Consider the following 9,631-nt stretch of genomic DNA (forward strand, 5'->3'; position numbering starts at 1 on the left):
CTGCTATTTTAAAACAAAACTCTTATCTGGAAGAAAATGTGAAAAATTAGGAATATTTTTGAAACATTTTAATACGAATCTTGTATTGGGGGTCCCCCCTGGCATAACATGTGTTCAGATGGGGGTCCGTTGATTGGATAATAGCCTACATATTAATCTGGGGGTCCTTGACATGAAAATGTTTGAGAACCACCACTGGTTTAAACGACATTAAGGAAGCAAGCCCAAAAAACTTCACAGAAAAAGAAGCCCAAAGTCGCTTATAATAAGCGGATATGGCAACACTGAAGGCGGAGCTTGTTAGTTTTGAAATCACACCGGAAGGCAGAGGAAACGGCTGTTGGCTGAGAGATTTCTTTTTCAAACCGGGGTGCTTTCGTGTTTACTGTACTAGATAACAGGTAAGTTTAATTAGTTTATGGAATTAAAATGTTATCCAAACACGGTCGTACACGGTTACATGAACTAACACGTTCATGTAACCGTGCACGACCGAGTTTTAGCCATGGTTCACACGACGCTCGTCCTTTCACGAGCCTCATAGCCGGAATTTCAACCTGTTTTTTGCACTTTCAACCCGTACATCAACATAAATATTCATACTTCAACTATAAAGTGCTTACCCCACGGCCACGAATGTTACAATTTTAATCGGGTGTGTCTAAGTACCCGCATCTTCCGTATTGTTGAATAAAATATATTTTAATCCGATCGGTGGCCATTTTCTCATAGTTGTAATGCATGTGTATAATGTAATACACCTCCCAACCGACGGTCGCGTAGTTTAAAGCATACAGAAAACTCGGAGAAAATGGCCACCGATCGGATTAAAATTACTTTTATTGAACAATACAGGAGGTACGGATACTTAGACCCTCCCGATTCAAATTGTAACATCCTTGGCCCTGGGCTAAGTGCTTTATATTTGAAATCTGAACGTTTATGTATGGGTTGTAAATGTAGAAAACGTCATGATATGATCATGTTTCAGGACTAACGGTTTATCAACCGCGTTTACATAGAAAGCAATGTGTTTGCACCATTTAATATAAATGTATGATGTTACAATGCGACCAGGCATCCTAAAACGTTAAAATATGATTCAACTTGTTAGTTGTAACATTAGCTCTTAAAAGAGAGCAAATGTTGGCCACATATCCCTTTGGTGAGGCCACATTTGTTTTGACTGTAAATATTATTTTATATATGAATCTTGTTTTTAACCTACAGTAAAAAGTAAAATAATTTAATTAAGAGACAGAGAGTACAAATGGTACCAATGTATCCTTAAGGAGAATAAATTAACATTGAGGATTTTAGTGTGCAGACAAATTTGGTAATCCGTTTTTTATCTTAAGTTTTGTTTTGCAGACAGTAGCTAACAAAAGCAGGTAATGTTTATCATCAAAGTGGGCTCCAGGGACCCTCAGGGGTCATTGGGGGGTTTCCATGTGGTTCCCAGCTAAATGAGATTATATAGCATGAAACTCAGTTTAACCACTTAAACCCTATAAATTGCCTATTTGAAAATGGCAGATCCACAAGCTCACAGTGCATGGTGATGCGTTGTGAGGGTGTAGATCAGCTATTAAAAAACAGTATAAACAACATTTGTGGAATATTTTTGAAACACTTTTGTAAATCTTGAGTCCTTAGCCAAGTACATACTAATTAGGGGGTCCTTGACATGAACATGTTTGAGAACCACTGATTTCATTTGTATAACATGAGTTCATTAATCAGTATGCATTGTGAAACACTTTGCCAAGTTCATCAGAAGAACTGGTTATCACACACCTTCAATTAACCCATTAAGACCTGAGGCCGATTCTACAAAATGTCTTCTAAATGTATTTGTTTTTAACTTGTGTTATTATGTCAGTGGTTCTCAAACTTTTTCATGTCAAGGACCCCAAAATGTATATGTATTTGGCCACAGACCCTCATCTCAAAATATTTTGTTCTAGGGACCCCCAGAAACAAAGATTTGAGTTACAAATGTTCGATAAAAATTCAAAGATTTGCACACATTTTCAAGATTTTTCTAAAATAACAGATCTACAAGCTCGTAGCGCAGCACTCGGTGCCACGCTATGAGCTTGTATATCTGCTGTTTTTGAGTAGCCAAAGTGTAAAATAATGCTTTTTAGGTCAAATCTAAAAATGACACAGAATCGAATGCACTTAAAAAGCGCATAACCATTCAGTGTTCAATTCAGGGATTTGAATCGTCATATATTTGTAACAATGATTACTGTCTCATTTCATCGTTCTTTGACAAACTTCTACCATCTATTTAACAGGCCGTCACCAAGAAAGCCCTTGCCTTAATTTGGATGGTACTACAGTTGGCAGTGGCTATGTAAGTCATCAATCAATCAACACAAAAAGGAGAACACTCCATACACACACACACACCTAAAAGAAATGTGCTCAAAGTTTTTCCTAGTGCACAGTCACACGCACATTTTTGGATTGCTCCTTAAAATCCCATGTAACCATCTTCATGGTTTACGCCAGGCAAATTTAAGCTGAACCTAATTGTCTCTTTTACAGGCAGCTTGGTACACACCTGGCCGGGGAAAAAAAACCTGCTACAGACTTCCTGGAGGAGCGATTGAGGAACACCAGGAAGCGCATGAGAAGGCTGAAACGACCACACCACCAAGAACCAGAGGAACAGACCGTCCCTAGTACACCAGGTAATACTAATAACCAATGTTAATTATCCCCACCAGGCTAGATTGGACAGATGCAAGGGATTATATTTGCGGTCCCATGACTCTTCTGTCCATCATCTTCTAAAAACTAGTCTCAGGCACCGCTGGACCGATTGGCGACTTTTCACACACTCCAAGTAGGCCAGAACCTCAAATACTTGAAATCAGCTATAATGAATCTGTACTTATCATTCAACAGAATCTGATGTGCCTCCTGAAAAACTTATTGAAATGGTTGAATGGATGAAGGTCAATAGGTGTCCAGTGTCCCAGGTTGAGGACTACATGAATCAAACATCTCTACATGGAGGCAAGTGGATTCGCAGCAATGGAACTAAAGGCCTACCGGAAATATTGGCGTATAGTTCCCTAGGCTTGTAGACAATCCTGGCATGGTAATACATTATTTTGCTATTGCAGTTTTGCCTATTTGAATGATACTCTATTTGACTGATACTCTGCAATGCACTACAAGTTTATGTTTAACCACCTAGACCCTACAATATATACTTTGTAGACAGGAGTCCACAGGGTTCTACTTGGTCCACTCCTTTTTTCTCAAACTGTTGTCACACAATGGTGTGTTTATCAAAGAGCTTATCTACAATACCCTACTGCTTGCATACACTCTTATAAGTAGACTCATAAGTGATTTTATTTTAATTTTCTCATTTTACAATTGTTTATATAATGTTATGTTCTCTTCTGTGTAGACCCAATCCTTCGATCTCCTAATCTCTCCACCTGGTGTGGAGAATTTGATTTGTGGGATTCCTCAAGAGGAAGAACTGCACACTTCAGGTGGGGGTTTCATTTAACATAATGGTTAAATAAACAATAATGAACTGTAACTATGTTTCTTAGCAGGTGCTGAGGTTATGAGTTGGGTCTCTTGGATTCTTTCCTGCTTTCTTCACTGTCCTCTGGTCATAGAGATTCTGAAGGGCAGAGCGCTTAGACCCCAAGGCGGTTACCCTCGGCACAACTTTGGGGTTTCACATAATGATATCTGGGTGGTTTTCTATCAGCTGACATGAAAAGCATTCTCTGACCGGGTCAGCCTGTGACTGAGCACTTGGTGTTCAGATAAAACTTGTATTCTGACCATGTGACATTGGTGTAAAATCACTCCTCTGTGTTTGTATAGGTGCACAACACATGCAGTTTGAGTCAGCCTGGGCCCTGACCAGAATCCCCTCAGCTACCTTCCTGCCAACACGCACTGTGCCCATCTTCATCTGTCTACAAGGACATCCGGGAACAGGTTAGCACCTTTTTACCCACGAATAACAGAGCAACATAAGTTTAGTTGGGAATTAACTGTCCAATTGAACTATCAGGGCGACATATGAAAATATGCTTTAGAGGAATGTCTGGTGCTGTATGCAGTTTGGAACCCAGGATGTAAGGTGATGGAGACCATTACACAAGAGGTGTATATATGGAGCTGACTAATTTGTTTGCTGATTCCATGATGACACATTGAGGTTAGACACTCCATAATTGGGCGTAGCTGCATTTGGAACTCCTTATATCAGGGGTCTTCAACCTTTTCAGGCCAAGGACCCCCTAACTGAGAAAGAGATGAAGAAGGGACCCCCACTATATATTACATAAAATTGTGTTGCAGATTAAAGCTTATCATAGATGTTGGATTCATGTTAATGTGTATTGTCAGACATTTAACGACTTAAACCGTCAATACTTAGTAAACTTTCACTCTGTACTTGGTCTGCTCTTTTTCCCCTCTTTGCCGAAAATAGCCGATCTACAAGCTCGCAACGCCTCGAGGCGTTGTGAGCTTGTAGATCGGCCATTTTCGGCTAAAGTTGTCCGTAGAATAGGGATGCTATTGTTCAAGTGGTTTGTATAAAGAAACAATGATCTTATCACAGAGATTTGGCCGACCCCCTGTAGCAACTCTGAAGACCCCCTAGGAGTCCCAGACCCCCTGTTGAAGACCCCTGCCCTGTTATGGCTGACTCATGGTGACATGAGCGTGGCATGGGGGATCTCCTGTAAGCCAATTTTAATATAGGTAATTGTCTGATCACAGTTATGAGAAAAAGCGTTCATCTGTATACATTTATCTATTGAAGAATAGTGAAAATAGCAGATCTACAAGCTCGCAACATCTCGCAAAGTGATGTGTTGTGAACATGTAGGTCGGCTACTCTCACTATTTTTCAACATTTTTAAATGCCTGGCCTGTTCTGGCCATAGTACATAATGGTATTATTGGCCCCGGTCATTGTCAGTCATTTCTTTTTTGTTTACAAAGCCTAAAAGTCGGAACCGAAATGTAATTCGTCCAATGTTTAATGCCAAAACGGTTACATTGTTGATCATAATTATTTGTATGACACTTAACCAAATGTTTTCCTAATTTACACACTTTTTCAAATGTATTTAGTCACTGTATTTTGTTCTGTGGTTTGCTGTGTTGTAGGCTTATGCTGAGTTTAACAGGATCGCCACCACACACCTAGAGACAGACTTCTTTGATGCTCTGGATCGCTATACACCACAATTGGTCACTATCTTAAAGTCCAAGAAAGGTGCCATTAGAGATAAATTATCCGGAATTGTGCAGCAAATTGATGGGTAAGTCTACAACATGCTTCTTATATTTGTAATTATCATGACTAAGTTTATGTACAACCTATTACCCCAAATAGTACTTATGCTTCCCGGCTGTATTACAGAGTGTTAAAGTATTGCTAACTATTGATCGTTGTTGATAACTAAATGCTGTGGATTGTACTATTTTTAAATCACATCTCCAATCAGCAACTGTTCTCTGCAACTGTTCATCAAACATATATTGTGGTGTTTCATGCTGTAACTGTACTGTAACTTGTGATGGTCAGATCTTGAACTTTATTTGTTCATTATCCACTTGTAGAAATCCGACGTGACCGCGCTGGGTAGGCTTGTTCTCCGAGGCCTCCTTCTTCTGCTTGGAGATGACCACAGCAGTTTCTACACCACTGTCTTGGTAAGTTCTCATAGTTACACCTTAAAGGTCCAGTGAAATTAAATTTTCGTTAATTTTATTTTGAAGTTTCAGTCTGAAACGGCCTTGCAAACCAATCAGAAGGTTCAATCCCTTCAGGCTATAGCACGGTGGAATCTCACTCACATGGTGTGCAGTGTAAGTGTTTGTAGCCTGCACTCACACGTTGCTCAAGGGAGAGAGAGATGGCCACTATGCAGAATGTTTGTTACCAAGTTGCTTATTTCTAGCCTAAAATGTTTTCAGATACATATTTTACTGTGCTGTTTACCATGAGTAATATACTGTCAAAAACAGTAGGCCAACCAATGTTGATAAAACTTCTCAATGCAGATGTGTGTGAAGTGTCAACATTTCCCTGTTGTAATGTTGTTTTTGTTTGGTTCTGTACAGGATTGTGACAGCGAAAGTGAAGACGCCTGGTCAGAGGTATCGGTCGGATTGCTGACTGTGAGCAGTGAAGATTCACCTCCCTCAGATGGTGTCGACCTTCAGCCAGTGTCAACAGCCATCATCCTTGAAGGAGGTATTGTGATGGATAATTTCCATAACCTCCCTCAAGCACCGTGCCTGCTGTCTAGCCTGACGTATGCACTCAATTTGAAGTACCCTAATGATATGAAGAACATATTGAACTTTATTCAAAGAGTGATGCTTGGCTTGGGAAAGGAAAAAACTACCCCCCAAACTGCAAAGTCTTAAAAACCTCCTGTCATTTTAGAAAGATTGTATAGTGGATAACTGGTAGGCAGGTTGTCCTCAGCCCTCCTTTGTGACAGTAGACTAAAATGCATGCATTTTATTTTTCTCATGCATGAGAAAATGTTGTAAAGTGATAGGAGTTCTAAATGAAGCCACTTTTATTCATTTTAAGTACTTTAGAGCTGCAAATTATTAAGACTTTGAATGTAATACCATTAAGTAAAAGTAAGGCACTTTTTTGAAATTGACAAGTGTTCACTTGTTCATGTGTGAAATAATGTACTCTTTCAAACTGTAATGGGGCTGTCCACACTAAGCATATCACTTTTGTCAATCCTATCGTTGTAGAATTATTTAGTTTAAATACAGTGCAGACATGATCATTTCAGTGGGCAGTTGCTCATGTCTTCCAGAGTTCCAGCAAATCACTCATATTGTCATCATCAACACAGATACTGTTCGTCTTTAGTTGTGTTGAACAGGAGGAGAAGGATGGAGGGGCTACTAGGCTACAATTGCAGTAGCAACACAGAAATGTGTGAGGAATTAATTAGCATAATGACTTTGTGGACGAAAAGAGGTTCACAATCATTGGCTACTCTAAATTCTATAAAATAAATTAAAAATGTGTACATATAGTGCTTGGTGTGGATGGCCCGTTAGGCTTTATTAATTACGCCATTTGTATTACTAGAGCACTTGTCAGTGTGTTTTGTCAGACCGTTGGTTTAGTCTGCAAAGTTAGTACACGTTTGGTCATTATAAGCCATGTTGGGTATTGTTTTTGTGGAATCGCTTGTAAATAATGGTGGTTTGGTTTGTAATTTAAATTTGCAGATCAATTATTTTCAAATAGCATTTCTATATAGGTGTAAAGTGCTCATGTGGCATATATTCACTTACAAAATATCCAAATGCTTGCAGACATTTTCACGATTTCTTTCATAAATAGCAGATCTACAATCTTCTATATGTTATATATTTCATCTGTTAAATCATAAAAACAATGCTTAAAGCAGTTCAAAGCAGGTCTAAATGCCTTGGTTCAATAAATGTGAAGATTCAAATCATATTGTCTGTCTTTATTTTTATATTTTCACATTTTGGGAAATGTAAGGTAATTTTGAACAAGATGTAGCCTTACAGTATATCAGCATACACATAATTTAAAATGTACATGCAGATTACCATTAGGTTGTTGGATGATCAGGATCAATATTGATTCCTAACATGATTCAGTATAATCAATTTATAAATTAAATCAGTGTTCGATTCCTGATGTTGATTCAACATAAAATCAACTAAAATGTGCATGCAGATTACCATTTAGATGATGGTTGAATCAATGTTGATTCCTAATGTTGATTCAACATTAAATCAACTAAAATGTGCATGCAGATTACCATTTAGATGATGGTTGAATCAATATTGATTCATAACGTTGATTCAACATAAAATCAACTAAAATCAGCATGCAGAATACCATTTAGATGATGGTTGAATCAATATTGATTCATAACGTTGATTCAACATAAAATCAGCGTGCAGAATACCATTTGGATGATGGTTGAATCAACGTTGATATAGTGTTAGTTAGTGGTTGAAACACAAACGTTGAATCAACAAAGATTAGGGTTGCAAATTCAGTACAGTTTCAACGTTGAGATCGAACGTTGATTCAACCGTTATGGCCGCCTATTTTTCAACGTTGATTCACCCATATTTTGCTATCTGGGTAGTAGTAAAGTTGTCAAATAATTGTGGTGGAGTAAAAATATATTCCTCTGAGATGCAGTGGAAGTAAAAGTACTGACATTTGGTAATACTCCAGTAAAGTAACAAATACCTCCAATGTGTACTAAAGTTCAGTACTTGACTACTTATTACTTTACACCACTGTATCAAACCTTGAATGACTGTGGCATTGCTAACATTAGCATCTTAGCATCTGGAGGTAAAATGCTACAGTGAACCTTTACTATAAAGCAGTTCATTATTTACATTACCTCTGATTCCACCATGAAAAAGCCTCCATCTGGTTCCAACTGGAATCTAATGTAATGTAATGTAATCTTCTGCTCTGTTGTGTAGTTTAATGACATTAACCTCGTCGTGTTGTTGTTGTTGTCATGCAGCCTGATGGCATCAATACATGTTGGCGTTCTAATCCGGCTGGAGCGGAAATAACTTTACGTCATCAAGTAGCCGGAAGCAACGATCGACCGGAACCTCCGGTGCCGTGCACCTCCAAAATGATTCCCCTGGTTTAAAACTGGTTTAGTTTGGTATAAACGTTTCATTTATTTTGCTAAAATAATCGTCTGCGGTGGTGTAAAGTAACTAAGTACATTTACTCAAGTACTGTACTTAAGTACACTTCTGAGGTGTTTTTTTTACTATACTGAAGTATTTCCAATGTTCAGTACTTTTACTTCTACTCCACTACATCTCAAAGGCAAATATTGTACTTTTACTCCACTACAATTATTTGAAAGCTTAGTTACTAGTTACTTTGCAGATACAAATTATTACATTATAAAACACACATTACCACTTTAGCCCTATTTTATACCTAAGCTATTTGAAAATAGCAGATAATAGAGCTGCCAAGTCTCACCCTTTGAGAGTGAGAGTCACGCAATTTACCCTCTTCACATATATTGTTTGATGGCAATGACTGATACAAATGAAAGAAGACCCTAAGACAGCTAAATAGAGAATATTACATTTTAAGAACTTCATGTGTGCGTCCCTGATGCGCCTACGCGAACAGCGTATTACTCTAATGCTGAAGCAAGGGGGGGCGCCTCGCCCCCCCCCACCCTCTTTCTTATACAATAGAAGAGTTAGGACGTCACATGATAATACAACCAAAATACCCAATTTTGACACTGGCCTCAGTGGCGCACCTCGCTAATCACTAGACTCCCAACCCACTACCACTGGTAGGCTGGGTTCGACTCCCGCTTGGGGTGAAACTTTTTCAGTCATCCGCGAACTTCTTTTTTTCGACGATAAAGTATCGTTTTGGACCATGACGGAGGCGCGCCGACTCAGCAGACCTTGAGGCTGAGGAGTTGCGCCCGAGCGCCTCCAGGCGCGAGTGCCCGCAACGACCAGCCGATGGTCTGCTGATTCGACTCAGCGCCGTTCGAATTATGTACCGATAGGGACAGAATCGTAAATATTTTTG

The 9,631-nt window shown here is 38.9% G+C and overlaps 1 protein-coding gene across 4 annotated transcripts; it reads left to right on the plus strand.

Moving 5' to 3' along the window:
* Positions 1 to 311: 311 nt before the first annotated feature.
* On the plus strand, positions 312 to 5,318 carry LOC311043782 (uncharacterized protein). 4 transcript variants are annotated; one of them, XR_014600644.1, is made up of 8 exons: positions 312 to 401; positions 2,304 to 2,362; positions 2,557 to 2,702; positions 2,920 to 3,115; positions 3,434 to 3,521; positions 3,868 to 3,984; positions 4,616 to 4,758; positions 5,170 to 5,318. XR_014600644.1 is itself a non-coding variant. In XM_084055143.1 (8 exons), the coding sequence occupies exons 2-6, from the start codon at positions 2,337 to 2,339 to the stop codon at positions 3,887 to 3,889; spliced, it is 393 nt and encodes a 130-aa protein (XP_083911269.1). In that variant the 5' UTR covers positions 312 to 401; positions 2,304 to 2,336; the 3' UTR covers positions 3,890 to 3,984; positions 4,616 to 4,758; positions 5,170 to 5,318. The 4 variants fall into 4 exon arrangements, 3 of the variants coding, with proteins under 3 accessions (XP_083911269.1, XP_083911271.1, XP_083911270.1); XM_084055143.1 differs by having other exon boundaries at positions 2,920 to 3,030; XM_084055145.1 differs by having other exon boundaries at positions 2,920 to 3,030; positions 4,616 to 4,738.
* Positions 5,319 to 9,631: the final 4,313 nt, after the last annotated feature.

This window comes from Gymnoscopelus microlampas (assembly GCF_963454915.1).
Source record: "Gymnoscopelus microlampas genome assembly, chromosome: 4".
Classification (NCBI taxonomy): domain Eukaryota; kingdom Metazoa; phylum Chordata; class Actinopteri; order Myctophiformes; family Myctophidae; genus Gymnoscopelus; species Gymnoscopelus microlampas.

Bases quoted from the DNA above. Each gene is read 5' to 3' on its own strand.
- LOC311043782 (XM_084055143.1), top strand. From the start codon at position 2,337: ATGGTACTACAGTTGGCAGTGGCTAT. The intron at 3,031-3,433 runs GCAAGTGGATTC...TCTTCTGTGTAG, and splicing joins TCAAACATCTCTACATGGAG to ACCCAATCCTTCGATCTCCT. The intron at 3,522-3,867 runs GTGGGGGTTTCA...GTGTTTGTATAG, and splicing joins GGAAGAACTGCACACTTCAG to GTGCACAACACATGCAGTTT.